The sequence below is a fragment of the Lactuca sativa genome, chromosome 5 (genome assembly GCF_002870075.4).
Source record: "Lactuca sativa cultivar Salinas chromosome 5, Lsat_Salinas_v11, whole genome shotgun sequence".
Lineage (NCBI taxonomy): Eukaryota > Viridiplantae > Streptophyta > Magnoliopsida > Asterales > Asteraceae > Lactuca > Lactuca sativa.
Window position 1 is genome coordinate 123,726,302 of NC_056627.2, and position 23,445 is coordinate 123,749,746.

General features: G+C 40.8%; 1 protein-coding gene across 1 annotated transcript; it reads right to left on the reverse strand.

Annotated features, from left to right (window-relative positions):
* Window positions 1-21,481: 21,481 nt before the first annotated feature.
* On the reverse strand, window positions 21,482-22,853 carry LOC111899215 (pathogen-associated molecular patterns-induced protein A70). Its single transcript, XM_023895083.3, has one exon. It carries the CDS (start codon window positions 22,707-22,709, stop codon window positions 21,741-21,743), a length of 969 nt encoding a protein of 322 aa, XP_023750851.1. The 5' UTR covers window positions 22,710-22,853; the 3' UTR covers window positions 21,482-21,740.
* Window positions 22,854-23,445: the final 592 nt, after the last annotated feature.

Genomic DNA, 23,445 nt, shown 5'->3' on the forward strand with positions numbered 1-23,445 from the left:
ACCTCGGATGACACCGTTTGCATTGTTGCCAAATGTGACATTTCCACCATTGCATATAGGCCTGAAATCCCGAAGGTGCTCTAACCTTCCGGTCATGTGCAAGGAGCAGGCACTGTCAATTAACCATTCTTCTTCTTGTTCCTCCTTGCACAAAGCCTGAGAATTACACAGTTAGTTTAGGCATCCAAACAAGTTTGGAGCTAGGGACGATTGATATATTCTTAAATGATGCATGGTCCGAGGTTGCATGGACAGGTCTTTTGTCAACTTTTAGACCTAATCCTGGGTGTTTGTTCAGATTTGGATTATTACGAGGTTTCTGAAAAGTACGAGATTTCTGACTTTGATTTGACTTGACATGAGATAAAAACTTTTGACAGTTGCACTGAGATTTACAAAAAGAGGGTTTGTCATTGAATCTGACATTGTGCTTGGTCAGCGGTTTATAGGATGAATTGGACTTGGTATTGGTCTGAGGTGGGTAACTTCTGAAAGATTTGACATTTGATTTCTGAAAAGTTTGTTTTGAACGAGGTTTAGCACGTGTAAATCTTTGAGTCCCTTTAGGTGGATTTGGCAAAATTCCTTTTCACTTGTTTTGATGTGATTATAAAATTGTTGGAGTGGGTAAAATTCCTTTCCATTTTGGGTTGAGTCAAAAGTAGCAGGAATGACTTTTGAAACTGAGCTTCCTTTTTTGTTTGTTTTCATGAAAGAAGAGTTTTTTGAAATGTAATTTGTGAAAACAAATTTTTCTAGACTCCTGGATTTTGAAATTCTCACTTGTTTCTTATTTTTTGAAAAAATTTGTCTGCTTTTGTTTCGAGATCTAATTTCTTTTTTGAAAGCTGTTTTTGCCAAAGATTTTGGTGAACCGCTGTCATTGTTATTCAACTGCGGTTTCCTGAGATTTTTTGAACGATTTTGAAAACGTGGACTAGAATCATCAGAAATTGAGGATTCTGGAATGTGAGAGCATTGGCCTACTTTAAAATTTTCTATAGGTAACTCATGAAAAATTGGTTGAAGTGTTGTAGTTCCTTGAACTGATGGTTTTTGCAAAGATGATTTGACTACAGCATAGTAGATTTTAGATGAGACTGTGGTGGGACACTTTTGGGACAATTGACTATAGTGTGGAACACTGTGGTCTGAGGACAAAGATGGAAAGTCCTTTGAGACTTCGGGGCCTTCAACAACAATTTCTTCATCAACTACGGATGAAGTTTGAGAATTTGAAAGAGTGGTGCCACTGACGGAAGTTTGATCACATGTGTGACTAGAATCCTCGGGCACAATTTCCTCAATGACACAATTATTGCTCAAATTGTGTAATCTACCGAAGTGAGTTTTGATATCTTCGGGAAAAGTCTTGTCATTGACAGGGAAATGAAATTCTCTATCAGGAGGGACATACATTCTGTCTTTGTTGAACCGGGGTGAGGAATCCATTGCGGTAGGATACCCATTTGACCAACCCCAATTATATGTATTGTCCACGGTTCCATTGTTTACCAAATTTTCAATAGCCTCACTTTCATTAAACAATTTTTCAATTCAGAGATTTAAGCGTACAATTTCTCTATGAGCTAAATCTCTTTCGTTCAAGGCTATCTCTAACTGAGTTTCACTTAACATTCTAGCATCTTTCTCTAACTCTAGATCCTTCTCTAACATTGTCATCTTAAGTCTCTTGTTATCCAGTCTTCCTCTCACATGGGACATTTCTTGGGATGCAATGTTCTTCTCATCTAGGGCTTTGTTATAGTCTGTAAGGACGGCAGCACAAGTGTCACTAAGATCATCTATGTAGGGTTGACAGTCATGCATGCTATAATTTAAAGTTTGGATCATGAGTTTTACCTATTCAACGATGCTTAGAGTCCCATCCTTTGCCATGTAGCAGTAGTTTTTGTTCAACATTGCTGACCCATCATCATCCGCAGTGGCCAGGATGCAGATTTTCCCTTTTCCCTTAACACTGCTGATGGTCTCTTCTTCATCTCCTGATGACCAAACTTGATGGTATCTTTTAACTTGAGCCACATATGCCCGTGCCTTTTCTTTTTCTTCCAACTCTTGAGCCATTCTTGTCACACCCCAAAACCAAGAACGGCGGAAACGTTCTGGGGCGGAAGACGTCATGTACAGTATCACAGCAATGAAAAGTAGTAAACAAGCAACAATATCATCCATTGCATTAATAATATAATTATTATACATGTGTTTTGTAAAATTTTGATAAACACTAAATCATAAATCAAAATGAAAGATGAGTCTTGAACAAGCTCCATCTTCCTTTCTCCTTGCATCGGTACCTGTCTATGATGACCTGAGGATACAAGTAATTTTGAAAGCGAGTATCAGCTTTGAAGCTGGTGAGATCATACGTATTTAGTGTCTTAATTTGTATGTAAGAATTTGTATATGAACTGTAAGTATGAAGATGTTTGTAAAACAACTGCAAACGTTTGAAAAACCCTAGAAATCCCCATGATTCCTACTATTATAACAGGGAGTCTTCTACCAAGACTTAACTGATCTCTATGTAGTCTTCTACCAAGACTTAACTGTTCTATATGATCGTTTCTTGTAAAAGTGTGTAGTTTTCCTCAGTGTAACTATTATTAACAAAATATAGTTTTTACATCTATAGTTTAAGTGAAAGGATCACTAAATATATGTACAGGAAAAATTAATGTAGTACTAAAACGTAGCGCTATAAGAACTACTGTTGTACTAACTACCTTAAACCGGATTTATATTAAGGCATCATGTGATAAATTGCACCATACTATAGACTGGTAACAACAACAACGTATAGTCAAAAATAAGGTATGACGTTTGGCACCCGCAGACCAACCGGTCCTGCTGTAGCTAGCAACAAGGTGTAGGATAGTCAATCCAGTATAGATCTATACGCAAACTCACGCTCTCCCTTCAAGAGACTCTGGCTACAACTCGGGTCATGACAATTAAGGCATGCTCCCATACAGTGGATCACAATTTTATTGACGTATTAATGTAAGTGTAATGTACGGAAATGTTCTACGTGTGCTAGCTGTAATGTGTGTTCTCTCTATCTAGCAAGTATAGTAATGTACTGTAACGTTCTAGAAAGTATTGACTCCTGAATGAACTGACTCATTGTATGATATTACGTTCTAGTAATAGTTATAGTATCTCCCTAAACTACCCATATGGTAGTTTACTAGTAATCTAACTGGTACGTATGGACATGGATGTATACCCTTGCTACCCAAGGGCATGGGATGAACTGGAAGGGCCTTTTATGACTATATATGTACACATGATATATAACTAACATTTAAACGACCTTCGGACGAGTACCCGATATCCCACCAGACCACATCTCAAGCGCGAAAAGGAAATAGGGTGGATAGCCTTCCTAAGTCTTTTAAACATTTCTTATATAACTATACATATAGAGGCATGCAATTTATAATATAAAAGCATAAATAAGTTTTGTAAAACATTTGAACATAAATATTATCTTAAGAGAAGATCGACTTGATGTCTATCTATAAAACAGTTTGAAGGCGTGGGTTTGATAAAACAGTTTAGTATAAAGAAACATTTGTTTGAAACACAATTGTAAATAAGTTTGAAATGTGATATACAGAGTAAAATATACAGTGTAATAAGGAGTTTAAAACATATAAAACGTTTATAAAAATCATTTGAAGGAAACTGTTTGGTAAAACGGCTAATGAGTAGCCAAATCATTTGAATGATGTATATTAATCACATGTGATTGATATAATAACTAGCATAATTCTACTTATTAATCACATGTGATTGATATAATAACTAGCATGATTCTACTTGTATCCCCCCCCCCCCATAAAACATTTAAAAATAGTTTAAAACATTAGTTAAGGGGTATGAACTCACCTGCAGTAAGTGACTGGAATTGAACGGACTGTTATCGTAAGGAAGGATCGGACAAGTGCTTGGTGTCAAGTGAAGGCTTTAGACACAAACAATGATCCTAATTACATATGAAGACATATGTATATAAATAATTAGTGATTAAAACACTAATTATACAAGTATAAACATTTAAACGCGAGGAAAACACTTTTGGTCAAGTGCTAGGAGGCTAATGGGTTGCAACAAAGGAGTGCAATGCCTCTAATGGAAGTTTATGGTCAAATGACCATATGTCTTGGAGTTTACGGCCCAGGGGAGTAAACTCCTTGCCGTAAACTCTCAACAAAGCCCCTAAATGAAGTCTAACAATTATACAACTCATGTGGTGAATTGCTTCAAGGCTTAAACAAGTGTTTGGGCTTCCTAATAACTCCTTTGAGGAGTTTACAGCCCTGGGACCATATTCCCTTGGAGTTTATGGCCGTAAACTCCCTTGGGAGGGTGTTTATGATGCTTTCAAGTCCCATACTCACATACGATATGTTCTAGGGAATTGTTCAAGGCTTTAGGAGGAATTATGGCACCATTTGGCACCATATATTGGAGTTCACAGCCCTAAAATATCTTGGGCCGTAAACTCCCTTTTCTTGGTGTTTTAGTGGTGTTTGCTAGCCCCAAACACACTAGGGTACTTGTCCTAATTTGTATCTTGGCTTAAGGAAGGTTTTCAAGGCATTTTGACCCTTAAACATGGAGTTCACGGCCCAAGAAGCTCCTTGGCCGTGAACTCACTTTCATCAATGATTCTAATAGCTTTTGGTGTCCTAAGCATGCAATGGTGGGTTCTAGTTCGAGTTCTAAAGCTTTGAAGGTCATTGGAACCCTTTAGGACCTTAAAATGGAGTTTACTCCCCAAGTGTTCTTGGGCGGTAAACTCCCAAATCTTGGGGTCGTAATCCAATTTTGATGTTTTCTAGTCATATACACACTAGCATACAAGTCTAAGGTAGTTACAAATCACGGGGAAAGGACTAAGTAGCATTTAAGCCACATGTTGGACTTTACTCCCCAAGAACGTTCTTGGGCGGTAAACTCCCGAGTCTCACAGATTTGATATGTAATTGGTGTTTCTAAACACAATCTAAGCTATATAACATAACTAGATCGAAGTACTCACAATTTGGGATAAAACCCGAAGATCCGTGAGAGAGAATTTTGGCTTTTCTCTAATTGGAATTCAACTAATGAACTATTTGGTTCAGTTTTCTATATATAGTCCTGGGATTTTTGGCAGAAAATATTTCTATTCTCGGAATGAACTCTAATATCCTAGAGTATTGGAATAACAGTGTTGCACAAAACCCTAGTGCATCCACTCTCCTAATATCTCCTTAAGTGTAAGATCCTGAAAACTACCAAACTTATACTCGAAATCTGAGTTTTCACTGTAACTATTCTACTTCTATCGGCTTCAATTGGTTTGTTCAGAATGGAAATTTCGGGTTGTCACAATTCTAAGATAGAATGCTCTGCCCTTGACTACATTGGCCTTATAATCTTTTGCAAAGTGATTTTCTTTATTGCATTTGTGACAAATCACAACATCTGTCTTGTCTTCTGATTGAGTACCGGAGTCATTGTTCTGAAGAGAATGTGGTACCTCCTTTGGTTGATTGTTCTGAGAGCCTTTAGGATATCGAGAATGGTTGTTCTGTGGACCGAAGTTACGGTTGAATGGAGGTTTTTTGAATTGTTGATTCTTGCGGAAGGAAGAAGGTGGTATGCGGTTGAACTGTTGGCTAACCAAAGCAATAGCCTTCTGAAATTCTTCTTCATCATCATACTCAGAATCCGCTTTGTATGACTGTGGTGGTGTATCATACGATGAAGAGTAGGGTGACTGCGGTGGAGCTTGTGCTATGAGAGCAAGTGGTCCTCCGAAGTCAGCACAGTCTTTGAGTACAGTGGATTCTTATGCTTGGAGTTCTCCATAGAGTTTGTCGAGTGATAAAGAGTGAATCTTCCTGTCACCTTGGACTATCATTTTGGCCGTAGTCCAATGTCGTCCTAAGTCATTAAGGAACTGGAGATTGGTTTCATGGTTGTTGCGGATGGTACCAGCATTTGATAACTTTGTGACTATCAGGTTGAATCTCTTGAAGGTGTCTTCCAAACTCTCACCTGCATGAGCTTTGAAGTTGTTGAAGTCGTTGAGTGCGGTAGTTAACTTCTTATCTTGTGCTTGTTTTGAGCCTTCGTACAGGTTTTTGAGTACATCCCAGATCTCTTTTGCTAACTTGCAGTTTATGATAATGTCAAAGTTGTCAGGAGCAACACCACAAGAAATTTCATAAAAAGCAACAGTATCATTTTCCATTTTATCGAGATCATCCTTGGTAGGACGGCTCATGGTTGGTTGACCTCCTCCTAGCCTGGTTGTCGCGCCGTCAGTTTGAACTGGTGTGAGGACTGGAATGTGTGGTCCTTCTTCCACAGATCGCCATACATCTCTACCCAGTCTTCTTAAGTACCTCTCCATTCTTTGAGACCAGTGATGATATTCATTTGCTACCAGTATTGGAGCTCGATTAGAACCACCAACACTATTGGAGACATTCAGAGATAACGATTGTTCCATTTGTTTTTTTTTGTTTGTTTTTTTTTTTTTTGAGAAATGAGCTTTAGTGGTATAGAAGGCTTAATGAGAAAATCAGATTTTCGATATTCAAAAAGCAACCACTTTGGCTCTGATACCAATTGTTGAGAGAAAAACTTGGAGACACACTTGAAAAAACGTTAGAACAAGTATATTGCGGAATAGTTAATCTCAGAGGATCTAAAAGCTCAACAATAATATAGTTAGATTGTTAGATGGTTAGTTGCGGAAAGTAAGGAAATATAAATGACAACAATTGTTATATCAAGAATACACTTAAACTGATTCATAACAAGGAATGCATTCACTCCGAGTTAGTAAGGAAGATCAAGTTTAGTGATTAAGTCTAGAAGGCTTGCTCCGAAGAGAGGTTATGTTTCAGTAGCAGTTTAGAGTGTGAAGAGTAGTAAGATAGAGAAGTGAAGAAGATAACTTGGAGAAATATATTCATAATAATTCACAAGTCATCGAGAGAAATAGTTGAGGAAGAAATTATGTGTATTAAGAAGTTAAAAGTTGTAGAAGTTGTAGTATTGAATACATTAGAAGGAGTCTCTATTTATAGAGTCTCAGAAATAAACTACTCTATAAGCAGTCGTGCAAGGCATGCTGGATAATAGAGTACACTACAAAAGATAAGTAAAGGAAATAACAAAGACTGCGGATGCTAAAGACTTGTTGACTCCGGATGCTGAGATGATTGCTGATGGTGAACGGTTGCAGTTGAAAGATGATTGTGGTACCTTAGTTCAAGAGGGTCACTTTTATGTTTCAACCTGATGCATGTTTTGTGATACTAAACATGACGTCCTCTGCCACCGAACTTTTTCATCGTTCCGATTTGGGGGGGTAACACTGCCCGACATCAAGCCCCACTCGGTATACAAATTTCTTATCCTTAGGCCCCGCCCGCTATACATATAGACATATATCACATAATCATACTAACACATACAATGATCATAAAAATAGAATATGATACAACCATGGGGCCTCACCCGACATTGGGCCTTGCCCGATAATCATAAAAACACATACAACTAACTCGCATATAATATACTCTTCAGGCCCTGCCTGTCATCAGGTCCCACTCGGCATCGAGCTCCACTCGGTAAACATAGAACACATACGACATGAAAGAGTCACGCAGACAACAAGCATACTAAACATAACAAACATGGGCCAGTATTGGTTCCTTGAACCCTCTAAACATAGTGACTAAACAAACCTCGCATTTTCGAACTTCACAGAAAGAATGTCTGGCTGCTGCTCCACTAAAATCCCCATGCTACAAATCACCCAAATAATCATCCATTAATGATCAGATCTAATCCACACTAAGTGCCCAAACTAGGGTAAAAGACCATTTTTACCCTTTACTCTACATGACCTAAACCTAGGCCCTAACCAACAATCCAAAGGCCCACAGTCTAAATAAACACTCAAGGCCCATACATGACCTAATTTTCCAAATTGGGCCCGAACACTTACATGGGCCTTGACCCAAGTCCCAACAACATTTCTAGTCCAAAAACAATTGCACTCAAATGGCCTACAAAGCCCTAAGCATCAAATCCCAAAATACTGGCCCAAACGTTCCAAGCAGAAGACAGTAGCTAATTCAACTTGCGAATCAGAGTATATAGCGTCAAGTGAGGCAGCAAAGGAGGCTATATGGTTGAAGAACTTCATTGGAGACCTTGGAGTTGTACTAGCTATAAAGGAGCCTATAGAGATTTTCTGTGATAGTGAAAGTGCAGTTACCTTAGCCAAGGAACCAAGGGATCACGGGAGATCCAGACACATCGACAGAAAATACCATTTAATCAGACATCGAATAGAAGAAGGACTCCACGTGGCAAAGAGGGTATCATCGGATGAGAACCCATCAGATCCCCTCACGAAGGGACTGGGTAGGGTTAAGCATCTCCAGCATGCAAGGCGCATAGGGCTGAAGGATGATATTAGTTTTAGAAATTAGATAGCTTTGAAATGTGTAAAGTGTAATTGACATTTGATGATGAATAAAAATTGTTGTTTATTTATGAGTAAAGTGTTGCTATCTTTTTTCAATCGTTTACTATCGTTTCATTTTGCATGTTTTGACTTCCAGAATAATTATGTTATGGTATTTCATATTATTCAAATTCTCCACAGTCAGTCATATGTTGGAAGTAGATATGAATCAAGACTATCATGAGTTAGTTGTAGATGTCTAAGATGTTGGACATAGCAAAGTGTTGCTACAACACTCATGAGTGCTCATAAGTTCTGAGTATTGGATTCAACCCACACTCACTTGTATCACTTCATGGAATTTATCTCGAGTGATCGTGAGACGGTAATATCATATAGACTTCAAACCTAGAGATATGATTTGTTACCTATGAGTTGGTTATGCATTGATTGTACGAAAACGCATTGGTAACTCGATGATATAAAACATGCCTTTTGTGTATAATTCAACAAGTAGTAGAACAAGCATATGAGTCGAAGTTTATCTGTTCCTTCTTGGATTAGAAGTGATATCTGGGCCCCTCGATGATTTTGTGTTGACCCATGTACCGGGACCAGTCAGAACTAAGTTGATGTGTTCAATTAAGTTCTATGTCAAACAAATCGGAAATCGGGAAACAAACTGTTGGACAATAAGTAAGACATTGTTCCATGTATTTGTCTGGACGATATCTAGAACAGAGGATTTTATGATCACTTATCTTAAATGGCGTATCATCATCATCTTAGTTTCGCGAGACCTTAAAAGAGCTACGATTGCTGATCGGTTCCTGAAGTCATTCTCGCAGTTATAGTTATTAGACTTATCCAAGTGGGAGACTGTTGGATTAGGTGTCTAAGTTCATAACTATTCCTGGAATGTACTTGACCCGGTTGGCATGGTCCATTTGGGTTGTATGGCATTGCAACACTTGGATAGACTAAATGAGAGAAATGACACTTAAGGTTTATTAATATATTATAAGTTCTAATATATTAATAATATTATTTGATTAGTATTGATCAAGAATTAATTTGGAATTAATTAAGTGATCAAAAAGAGACTAATTAAATATATGGGTTTGATTGTGTAAATCATCTATTCTTGTATAGTGGGCTAATGATCCATGGTTTATATGACTTTGGCTAAAACCCATAAGGTGCTCCATGGATAGTCCATGGAGGTTACAAACCTATGGATCATGGAATATGGAAAGCCATGCACATTAGGGTTTACATAGAGAAACCCTACTTGTGACACAACTATACAAGAACCCCATGGCAAGCAAAATCGGCACACTAAGAAGAGAATAAGAGGGCTAGCTGATTTGAGTGATAAGTAAACTTCTCTCAAGGTTATTCCAAGTGTTGTGGTGTTGTGTGAGACATTTGAGGCATCACACTTGAGGTGCTAGGCTTACAAGGTTCTCAAGGAGTCCAAGCAACAAGAAAGGTATGTTTTTCTTACTAGCTTTATGTTTCAAGTTCCCATGCTATGCTAGATAGTTGAAGAACCTTAGAAATCAAATTTGCATGTATCTTAGTAAAACATAGATCCGATGTTTCTAGGGTTGCATGTACACCATAGTAGTGTTAGAATGCTCAAAACCCTTCAGTACAATGAAGGCACATCCAAATACTCAATGCCATGTGCAGTTCGTTCATGGTCCATCATAAACATGTGGTGGTATATCTTCAAGTTCAAGACACTTTCCAACATTCAAGAAACAACTCAACTTTATCAACGACACTTCTGGAAGTTGATGACATCTTAGAAGACAATTGAGCAACATGATGCTCATGTTGCTCATCACATTTTCAATGTTGATCAAGAAGGATCAATTTTGCTCTTCCTGCTTCATTTCTGCTCATTTTCTACATATTTTCTTTTTAGACTAGATTTCAAAGAACCATTTGAGTGTTTTAGTTTGTTTACCATTCAAACACTTGTAACTGAATCTTTATGAATATGTGACACTTTTGAATCATTGATCTTGAACATACAAAAACATTTTTATCATTAACTTGGTCTTACATAACTCTTTATTTTCCGCATTACTTGTCACTTGACGATTCTGAAACTCTATTTCAGTATTTTCAACACTTGGACTCTTCTAGTCTAGGTTTACTGAATTTTTCTCATTTCTACACTTTGTAATTCACAAATTTCAATGCTTTATTGAGCTTTACCTTCGCACAAAATGGGTATTTTGTGTTTTTGTCTGTTTTATGATGTTTTGGTCCCAAAGCCTTTGTGTTCTTGAATTTTGATGAACTCTAGAACTTCGAAGTGATATATTGATCTTTTTGACCTTTTTCAATAAAGAAATGGGGTTTGTTCTGAGTCTATGCACAAATTTTGACCTTTTTGTGAGGTTTTTGAATTATATAGCTTTATGAAGTTGTTTATACGGATAAAGTTGGAAACTTTATCCATTAAGTCCTTTGAGTGATTCGGATATGAATATTATGAGCTTTGATCTTTATGGATTAAGCACTTAATGAGGAAATGGATTCTGACTGGAAACGTGGCGCGACCAAGGGCGGTCTGCGGCACGGTTACGCATTGCATCACGTCTGTTTTGTTTTTTTTGTAACCACGGCACGCTCAAAGAGCTTGGTCGCGGTACGGTGTGTAACAACCGAAAAATACAACCAATTTTAAATTTTTCAAAAAACATCTCGATTCCATTAAATCTTTACAAAAAGGTTTTCAATACAAAACATTTAACGTGTTCCCAGAATCACAATACTATGAAATCATGAGGAGCGGTACGATCATGCCTTCGCCTTGCCACAGCCTCCTGAAGAACCTGAAAAACATGAAACCACAACTGTAAGCCCGAAAGCTTAGTGAGATATCCCCAAAATACCAACCACAAATACGCCCTTCCAGGCCACGACCTTCCGGTCCAAATCATATTGCCTTCCGGCCCATAACATTTTGTCTTCTGGCCCATAACGTATTGCCTTCCGGCCCATAACATAAAAAGCATACATAACATAACAGAACATAGAACAGCCATGCATATCGGGTCAAACTCCAGTCCAAACAACCGTGTGCACTTAACATATAATCATATAACAGTTCTCAGTCAGCAAATCGATCAAACAGATCACATAACATATGATCACCCTAACCAGGATACCGACCTAGCCGATCACTAGCATAACATCACCCTACGACTCAGCCGACATACTAATTACACACATACGCCTTTCCAGGCCATGACCTTCCGGTCCATATCACCATGCCTTCCGGCCCACAACATATAATGTCTTCCGGCCCACAACATATAATGCCTTCCGGCCCATAACCCACAATATCATAACAACAGACAACTACCCGGATTTCCATCCGATAAAGGGTCGGCCTTGGTGCCTTAAACCCCGTTAATATAGTGAGGATAACTCACCTCGAAACTGCCGACTGAACAGATAACCCAAGCTGCTCTGATCACTGATACGATCTACACCACTGGACAACCACCAATGCACTGAACTCAAAACAATAATCAACAATTACCAAAATGCCCCTGGAAACCACAGGCCAACCCTTGGTCAAAGACAAGGTCAAAGTCAACCCCTGACTGACTCTACTCGCCGAGTCAACCCGATGACTCGCCGAGTCCCCATACTCAGAACTTCCCTCAATCCGCGACCTAACTCGCCGAGTCACCCCGAGACTCATCGAGTTCAACAACTCTGAGTCCACTCGCACACAACTCACCAAGCCATCCCTTGACTCCGTGATTCCCGACTCGACCAGAAAAATATTGGGACTCTTCGACAAGACTCGCCGAGCCCAAGAACAGACTCGCCGAGTTTAAGGCTGTCTTCAACCTACTCGCTGAGTTGTTCATACAACTCGCCGAGTTCCAGGCCATCTTCATCCAACTCGCCGAGTTGTTCTTCCAACTCGTCGAGTTCCAACTCATCTTCAAGCAACTCGTCGAGTACACCCATGTGACTCACCGAGTACCACCGGTCTGAATCCATTCAGAAGCATTCCAGGCCATGCAATTGCTCCAAAACATAGATCTAGCCTCCTACAACTCATCCATCATGTAAAGTGGCAAACTTTACGTGAATCCAAAGAGATCTATGCATTTTGCACATTAGGACTAAGGTTTGGGACATGATAGCTTCATCCAACACTCAACACAGGGACTTTCATGCATTCCAACTCTTCTCCATTCCAGATCTGAGGTAGCAACCTCAGATCTAACCTCTAAACTCCAACACATCCAAATATCTAATCTCTAATACCCCCAAAATGATGCATCAAGTAAATGGCAGCTCAAAGACGAGATATTACCTCAAAAGAACACCCCAACTGCAATGAAACTTGAATCCAAGCAAAGCCCCTTGCTCTAAGCCTCTCCTTCTCTAAGATCTCTTCAATAGCCACCTCTCCAAGCTCTAATTTGCTCAACAATGGTACTTCTCCACGATTTTAGGGTTTGTGGGACTTAAGGGGTGATAAAGAGGCTGGGAGGAAAACATAAGGTTCTTTATATAGGGCTCAACCCCGAGAATTAGGGTTTTCTCCACTCAGCGCCTACTCGCCGATTCCACCTCATTGACTCGCCGAGTCGGCTACTTAACATGCAACCAAGTCGCGACTCTACTCGCCGAGTCCATCCATGGACTCGCCGAGTCACTCTTTTCCCAATTTACTCTTTTAGCCCTTCCACTCTACTCTTGATATTTCGGGACATTACAATTCTCCCCCACTTAAATTAGGCTTCGTCCTCGAAGCCTACAGCAATTCAAACCCAAAGATACTCCCACAACGCCCCACCTGGCCTTAACCGGGCCAAGTCCCTCAAGGCATACCCATCGAAACTCAAACACACTTTCTCTTTCCTTACGGTGTCCTGACCACCGTCTCGAGACGAGCACCGGTTGTACCCTCTGATAATCACACTCAACAACCGAGAATTAACCATGACGCATCACTGTCCCAAATCTCAACAATCACTCGACCCATAAGAGCTAGAAAGCCATGAACCATCGGATCCCCGATCCGAATCCCACTCTATCCATTCCGTGATGACGGAAAGACCCATTCTCAATCTCAGAGCAACTCCCACGAGTTCTCCTCTTGCAATCACATACACATACTGAATTTGCTCCAGCACCCTCAGGTTGGGAAAACCCGATACACTGATGATATCCTCCAACATCCCCCAGGATGAACCACTAATACATATCCAATACCCTGATCAGAATCACACTGAGAGCCCAAGACTCTCTCCCTGCATCCCTCCCGAGTCTCTTGGCTCTACATCTGCGGAATTCCTCCGCAACCTCAGCAGACATCCCAAACCGAATGAGCTTCTAATCCACTGCCGCAAACACTCTGCTCAAAAACCATACTCGAATTACTCTAATCATAACTCTGCTCTGCCGCTTTCACTTCCGTGAACTTGCACTCCCTCTCGGAGTTACACACCTCTCTCACTTCCTTTTCCAAGGAATCCACTTGGCCATATTGCCACTCCAACAAGTGCCACGGTGCTCGCCCAACGCTACACCACCCTTTTTAGCGTATCTGCTATCCATCCAACACATATACTCTGACTCTCATCGCAGGGACTCTCAAGCCCCTGCACTATCTCCACTAATCAAGATCACTACCCGGGGACAAACCTTCTAATGCAATCACACCGCAACATACACAATCCATATCCTCAAACTGATCCAACAATACCTGCAGAGTCTTCAGCATGACTGGACCGCCTTATCAGGCCTTCAGTCCATCTGGACCACTCTCAGAACCTTCAGCCAATCTGGACCGCTCTCAGTGCCTTCAGTTTGGCTGGACCGTTCTCCGAGCCTTCCGGCCTTCAGTCTATCCAGACCACTCAACTAGCATTCAACATTCCGAGCTATCCCCCCCCCCCCCCCCCCGTAAATTCTCCCATGCATACCGTTCTAGCCCTTAAGGGGGTTCCGAACTCTAACTCCATCATACATACTCGATCCCGGCCTGCTCCCAAGCCCTCCTGAATTAAATGCCCTAGGTCTGTATCCCACCCCGCATGCCCAACACTTACTCCTATCAACCTATACTCTGGGCTGACAGAACACTTGCTGAATCCCAACAACTAAGCACTCTCGAATACTTGTCGATCTCCCGGAGAATTCTCCATTTCTCCCCCACTTGGGCACTAACTATCAACCACCGATCGCCATTACTGACCTCCCAGAACAAATCTTGCACAAAGAAAACACTTACACGCGGACTGCTTCCCACAAGCATAAACAACCTTAACAAGACCTCACATTAACACCGATCAACCTGCTCGAAAGAAACTCAATCTGCATCTAACCACTCCTCAGAAAGCAGATGCTACCCGGCTTTCAACCCAATGTCGGGTTTCCACTAATAACCCTCATGAATGATAACCAACGGAATTCCCAAAACAATAACCCATAACCAAAACCACAACCCGCAAAATGAAGAATACCACAACGAAAACCAAACAAAATACCAGCTCATAAACATTACACCACAATAATCACAAGATAACAAGATATCAAGAAAGAAACATACCCGCAGCTGCATCCGGCACCGCTCTGACCTCCTCTGCCGCAAGCTGATAAGCACGACCCTGAGCCTTTGGGGGCTCCGCTCCACCCTGACCTCCACCTGTGATCCTCAAAGTGGTCGGTGCTGGAGCCTGCACCGGTCCTGCAGCAAGCTGTGGACAGTTAACCCTCAAATGCCCAACCTGATGACAATGATAGCAAATCCTCAAATCCCGAACTGGCGCTGATTGACAATCCCTTGCATAGTGCCCCTCCTTTCCGCACTTGCGGCATGCACCACCGGACCTACAAACCCCGGTGTGACCCCTCCCACACTTCCCACAAGTGTGGCTGCTCATATCCTCCACTCTAACATCAACGGTCTTGGACCGTTTCGGCGCCGGCTGCGACTGCACTGGAGCCCGCCTCAGCTCATGCAACTGCAACTCAATCTCTAACTCACGCCGCCTAGTGGCCTCCTGCAACTCCAACAAGGTCTCGCACCTCTGCGCAGACACAAACTGCCTGATGTCCCTATTGAGCATGCTCAGATATCGAGACATCTGAGCCTGATCCGAAGCAAACTCTGGGCAAAACATCGCCCTCTCAGTGAACATCCTGGTGATCTCAGTCACCGACTCCGAATCCTGCTTCAGCTCAAGGAACTCCTGAGCCAATCTCTCCCTCTCCACCTGCGGAATATAACGAGTGCTGAACATCTCTTTGAACTGATCCCATGATACTGCAGCCCTCTGCGCATCTGAATATGACCCCGTGGTCAATCTCCACCAATCCTTCGCCCCGAGCCTCAACAGGTTCAGAGCACACCTCACCCTCTGATCAGCAGGGCATAAACACGTGAAGAAACACCCCTCCACGTCTGATAACCATCTCATAGCAACAATCGGGTCCCGAACTCCATCAAAGGTGGGAGGCTTCGTATTAGTGAAGTCCCGATACTGAAAACCCCGACCAGCTCCTCCCCCTGCCGCCGCTACAGCCGCTATAGCCGCCGCGGCAGCCGTCTCTGCGAGAGCCGCATAGCGCTCATCAAAATACTCAACCATGGCGGTCTTAATCAACCCAAACAGCTCCGGCAACTCAGCCCGGAACAACTCAGCAATCTCATCATGCAGGATCTCATGAATCCTAGCATCCAACTCGCACGTGCTCATCTGACCGATGACTTCGGGCGACACTGATTCGCCCGGAACTCTCTCTCCAGCACCCAATCCTGATCCAGATCAACTCTCATCATGCCTCGAAATCTCCATACTGAAAACACCACACAAAATCTCAGACTCTTCCCACTACCCTGGGATCCAACTCTCTCAACCCAACCCTAGAGATCATGGTTTCCCTGATACGCGTATGGGTCCTGTGCTTTCAGTAGTACGGGCCCATACTACCTTCCACACCTACCCATATTTGTATGAAGTACTACCACAACGCCCTAGAGAAACATGCATAGCAACGCTCAACCCTCACCACTAGAGGAACACTGAAAATATCCCATAAGGAACCCTAGGCTACAGGCATCACAAATCAGGCAACATATCATGAAATCCTAAAGATCCTTAGCCTATCACTAGCATGATGTTCTATCAAAGCTCAAAAACAAATAACATGCATGATATTTTGGGGTTACTTACTGGCTCCGGCTGATCGTACCTCCGCGTCCTCCCTTACTCATTTTGAAAACCATTTTAAATACTCTTTTGAAAACTCTCCTCGATTTGAGACTGAAGTCACACGAATGTTCCTCCAATTCACTCAAACCAAGGCTCTGATACCAACTTGTAACAACCGAAAAATACAACCAATTTTAAATTTTTCAAAAAACATCTCGATTCCATTAAATCTTTACAAAAAGGTTTTCAATACAAAACATTTAACGTGTTCCCAGAATCACAATACTATGAAATCATGAGGAGCGGTACGATCACGCCTTCGCCTTGCCACAGCCTCCTGAAGAACGTGAAAAACATGAAACCACAACTGTAAGCCCGAAAGCTTAGTGAGATATCCCCAAAATACCAACCACAAATACGCCCTTCCAGGCCACGACCTTCCGGTCCAAATCGTATTGCCTTCCGGCCCATAACATTTTGCCTTCCGGCCCATAACGTATTGCCTTCCGGCCCATAACATAAAAAGCATACATAACATAACAGAACATAAAACAGCCATGCATATCGGGTCAAACTCCAGTCCAAACAACCGTGTGCACTTAACATATAATCATATAACAGTTCCCAGTCAGCAAATCGATCAAACAGATCACATAACATATGATCACCCTAACCAGGATACCGACCTAGCCGATCACTAGCATAACATCACCCTACGACTCAGCCGACATACTAATTACGCACATACGCCTTTCCAGGCCATGACCTTCCGGTCCATATCACAATGCCTTCCGGCCCACAACATATAATGTCTTCTGGCCCACAACATATAATGCCTTCCGGCCCATATCATAATGCCTTCCGGCCCATAACCCGCAATATCATAACAACATACAACTACCTGGATTTCCATCCGATAAAGGGTCGGCCTTGGTGCCTTAAACCCCGTTAATATAGTGAGGATAACTCACCTCGAAACTGCCGACTGAACAGATAACCCAAGCTGCTCCGATCACTGATACGATCTACACCACTGGACAACCACCAATGCACTGAACTCAAAACAATAATCAACAATTACCAAAATGCCCCTGGAAACCACAGGCCAACCCTTGGTCAAAGACAAGGTCAAAGTCAACCCCTGACTGACTCTACTCGCCGAGTCAACCCGATGACTCGCCGAGTCCCCATACTCAGAACTTCCCTCAATCCGCGACCTAACTTGCCGAGTCACCCTGAGACTCGTCGAGTTCAACAACTCTGAGTCCACTCGCACACAACTCACCGAGCCATCCCTTGACTCCGTGATTCTCGACTCGACCAGAAAATTATTGGGACTCTTCGACAAGACTCGCCGAGCCCAAGAACAGACTCGCCGAGTTTAAGGCTGTCTTCAACCTACTCGCCGAGTTGTTCATACAACTCGCCGAGTTCCAGGCCATCTTCATCCAACTCGCCGAGTTGTTCTTCCAACTCGTCGAGTTCCAACTCATCTTCAAGCAACTCGTCGAGTACACCCATGTGAATCGCCGAGTACCACCGGTCTGAATCCATTCAGAAGCATTCCAGGCCATGCAATTGCTCCAAAACATAGATCTAGCCTCCTACAACTCATCCATCACGTAAAGTGGCAAACTTTACGTGAATCCAAAGAGATCTATGCATTTTGCACATTAGGACTAAGGTTTGGGACATGATAGCTTCATCCAACACTCAACACAGGGACTTTCATGCATTCCAACTCTTCTCCATTCCAGATCTGAGGTAGCAACCTCAGATCTAACCTCTAAACTCCAACACATCCAAATATCTAATCTCTAATACCCCCAAAATGATGCATCAAGGAAATGGCAGCTCAAAGACGAGATATTACCTCAAAAGAACACCCCAACTGCAATGAAACTTGAATCCAAGCAAAGCCCCTTGCTCCAAGCCTCTCCTTCTCTAAGATCTCTTCAATAGCCACCTCTCCAAGCTCTAATTTGCTCAACAATGGTACTTCTCCACGATTTTAGGGTTTCTGGGACTCAAGGGGTGATAAAGAGGCTGGGAGGAAAACATAAGGTTCTTTATATAGGGCTCAACCCCGAGAATTAGGGTTTTCTCCACTCAGCGCCTACTCGCCGAGTCCACCTCATTGACTCGCCGAGTCGGCTACTTAACACGCGACCAAGTCGCGACTCTACTCGCCGAGTCCATCCATGGACTCGCCGAGTCACTCTTTTCCCAATTTACTCTTTTAGCCCTTCCACTCTACTCTTGATATTTTGGGATGTTACACGGTGGCTAATGATGGTTGATCGTTGACTTTTTGACAAGTTTGACTTTTGGGCAAACTTGGGTAGAATAGAGTATTTGGCTAAAGATTGGTCATGGTTTGGCATTAAGTAGCTTGTGTTAGTTGTTAATGTTGTTGAGGTTGTTGATGAGCTTATGTCGTTTAGCTTAGATGAGTTTTCTCACTATATTTTACTTTATAGTATGTATCCTAACCTATTAAGATGGTGTTATGTTGTAGTGAGCTGTTAGACATGTAGACTAGTTAAGATAGGTACCGGTGTTGTTTGATTGTTGTTGATTTGTTTATATATATATATATATATATATATATATATATATATATATATATATATATATATATATATATATATATATATATATATATATCGACATATCTTGTGGCGGGTTGAGGATAATCTAGATTTGTGTTGAAGGTCAAGATACTCGAGGCGGACCAACTTTATGCTAAAGGCCAAGGGCTGATCAACTTTATGTTGAAGGCTGAAAGGGGCAGACCAGCTTAAGGTTGAAGGCCAATGTTTGTATACTTGCATGTACTATGTGATGTATGGTATTTTAGAAAATTCACTAAGTTTTGTGCTTACAATTGTGGATTAATTTCTTTTTTCAGGTACTTCGTTAGATCGTGGGAAGGTGAAGGCGTGAATGTACATACACACACAAGCATCTTTATGATTTGAGATTCCACAATGTTTTCCTTTACAACTCTGATATTCGATTGGATGAACAAATGGGTTTGACTTGATTATAGCTTTTATGAAAAATGATGTTTATTTTAAATTAAAAATAAAACATTTATCCTGGAAATCGAAACCTTATATACAACCACAAACAAAATATCTACCAAAACTCCTATTTTTAATTCAAATTTAATTGAAAAACAATAAATTATGGACGGTAGAAGACATGCTTTATATTTTATATAAATTGTAGTTAACATGTACGAAATCATATTTAAATTATAAAAAATTATGGTCAAATTATATTGCGGAAAATACAAACATGAAATCGCAAGTTAAGTATGAGGAAATCGTAGGTGGCTCTAGCCTCTATGCCATCTACGATTTCGTTAATTCAACATATGGAACTTTGGCTTTCTATACCTATAGAACATTGGGCAAGAAAATAGGCTGAAATCAAAACCCACCTGCTGAAATCATAGAAGAGACAATAGATATGCACATTAGTGGTACGAAACAGGGTCTCCTATCGATCTCAAAATGGTCCGTTCTTTTTTGGGATTGGTCTAGAAAGGGTCCGGTCTTTTTTCGGAAAGGTCTCGAACCGGTCTTTTTTTTTGTCCGGTCTTTTTTTGAACCCGGTCTTTTTGTCCGGTCCTTTTGGGACCGGTCTTGGTCTTTTTCGGTATTGTGGTCTTTGTGTGTATTTTTCCGATTCGATTTCAAGGTTTGTTTGTTTTTTGGTTTCTATTTCGAGTTTTTCCGTTAACAAATGTGTGGCTAACACCAAAATAATACAATAAGATTTACTTAAAATGATACACTATAATTCAACAAGATAAAAAACGGAAGACCCTAACTAATATGTGATTAAAAAATATTTAAGTAACACAAAAATAATATATACATAAATTTGGTTTTTGTTCTCTTTTGAGACCGGTCAAAGTCGGCCTTAAAACGGTCCAGTCTTTTCTCGAACATTCTCAAACGGTCCTTTTTTTTTTACGAACCTATATTTTCGGACCGGTCTCAAACGGACCTTTCCTTTTACGAACTTATATCTGACATGACAAGTCTTTTTTAGGTATGGTCTCAGTCCTTTTTCGAGACCAGTGTGAGCGGTCTTTTTGTTCGTCCTTAGGTGGAAAGGGTAAAATGGCAAATGGCTTTAACAATATGTGATTTAGATGATGGCTATTTTTTATGGGAAGTGATTCGTACACAGCAGTTTTTTGTCGTACACAACAATTCATGCATTATATAGTTGTACAGTACAACATTTTAAAGCATCAATTGTTGTGTACAAAGAAAAATTATTGTGTACGAATCAACTCCCATTTTTTATACTAGGTTGATTATCGGCTAAAACTTGAAAGGTCATTATGTAAATAATTAAATTTGTAACTTTTTCATTAAAATATAAGTGATCTAAACACAAATTAAATAATATCGATTGCTATTTTATAACATTAACCATTAATTTGAATCAAGTTATATCGAAATAATGTTATCTTAAACAGGGAGTTTTCAAAATATATAAATTCACTTCATCATTTGTAACCCTTTTAGTTTGATTCAAGTTGTATCAAAATAATGTTTGCTTAAACCAGGTGTAATTCACTTGATCATTTTTAAACCCGTTTTTCTATTGTTCCCCACGAAATGTCGGTGAAATTTTACTATTTTACCCTTTAAAGTACAAAAAGTGTACTAGTAGCGAGTATTGAGGATTAGAATCGGCATCACCACGTGTAGTGCCAGACACTCATATGAACCCAACCAACACCTATTCCAAGTTTCCAACCCTTTATGTATAAATGCAAGTTACACCAACCAAGGGCTTTCTAGTAAATAGTTTTCGATTACCCAAAACCCAATAAACCATCTCCACATTCACGAAAATAACCAAAATGCCCTTTTGACCTATAAAATGGCTTTAACATCCATATGTGCAGCTTTATAAAATCAACATCACCGCGTGTAATTTTTAAAATGATACTTGGGGTTCTGATATTGTTACAGAAAACACCCAGCAATTTAAGTAATTTACTTGGCAGTCCCTCTACCTGTCGCGCCCTTTGTCCGGATAATCGACTCGATCCTCTGCAACTTCAGATCGTTCTTGAACTTGTTGATGAAGTTATCGGCCTTTGTATCGACTTCGACGTCATCCTCTTCCATCACCCTAGCCGCAGACTTTCTCTCTCTCACGGTTACCGGCCGGCGAGACTCCACGATCTCTTCCTCCTCGAGATGCGCGAAACCCACTTTCAGACTTGCTGATTTCTTCATTTTCGCCGGTGGCTTCGATGTGAGGTCACTTTCGGACTTGGTTCTGTCATGCCCACCTTTCAGTTTACTGTACACCTCATCCAAACTCTGTAACTCATCAGCGTGTTCATCTTCATTAGCATCTTCAAAGCCCGTATCGCTCCGGATCTCATCGTGGGTCGGGTCGAAATCGAAATGACTCATCCTTGTTTCTACGGTTTGTTGATGTTCCCACACGACATGGGTCTCCGAATAAGGGATTGATGCTTCATGGGTTTGATTGAAAGCAGAAAACTGAGCGGCGGCGTTGGCGTTGCCGGTCGGAATATGATCGGATCTGGTTGAATCCAAATCGTAATCGAAATGTTGATAGTCGATAGGTTGATTGAATACATACTGTGTAGCTGCTACTTGTAAAGGTTCTTGGTGGTGGTCGTCCTCCGGCGAAAAATCTTGTTGGGATCTGTGGGGTAGGAAGTTGAAGGACTTGAGACGGTAGAGGATGGAGGAAGATCTGACGATTTGGGGTTGATTCCGGTCATTTTGGTGGTTCTGAGAATTGTGTTTTTGTTCTTGTTCTGGGTCTTGTTGATGACGATTTTGTTGATTGTTGTTGGGTAAGTTAGAGGTGAAAACAATGGTGGCAATCATGACGTTTAGGAGGACGAAGAAGGCAGTGGAAGTGAACCAGCTGTTGAGGGAAGCCCAGATTGATGACGGTAGAGAAGTTGCAGAGTCATCCATGTTTTAGGAGAGAAAAGGGGTGAAGAGGGAAAGGTAGAGACTAGAGAGTGAGGGTGTTGAGTTTGGGTGGGATATTTTGTGGCTTTCCAGTTGTGTAGTTAGAGGAGTTTAGTGTTCTTGTCCTTATCATGAACCCATACATCCCAACTATACTTATTTTATTTTTAACAGCTCATTTTGAATGAAAAATATTTGATCTGTTGTGTAAATTAATAAAATATCTGGTTAACAATTATAAGCCCAGAAATTTTAATTACCCAAATCAAAATTAAAGTTACGGCTTGTTTTTTTCATCGATTATCTAAAATAATTTCTTAATGTCGTAACAATGGATGAGCTTTAGAACCAGACCGGTTCGGAACTCAAACCGAATTTGTTATATTATATGAACCAGGAGCTGGACTGTCAATGACGGTGACGGTGTCGGTGTCGGTTCCAATAACGGTTTTTCGGATATTTTTTAAACTAGAATCCGTCGATATGTTGTAGATGATATGATGTCTTTCAGAACCTATAAGATGATTCTATATTAACCAAAATATTATTTTATACATTTTAAAATGAAATACAAACACTAGCTTACATGTTGTAAAAAATCAAGTAATTCTGATTTTATATTAATGAGTTATACACATTTTAAAAAGAGAACATATTTAAAAAAAAAAACAAAAAACCAAAGTTAAACAAAAACAAAATGTTGAAACAGAAAATATACAGTCTTGATATGCTTTCTTCC

What these genes read in the sequence shown, in the direction of transcription:
- LOC111899215 (XM_023895083.3), bottom strand. Translation starts at nt 22,709, where the DNA reads ATGGATGACTCTGCAACTTCTCTACCGTCATCAATCTGGGCTTCCCTC.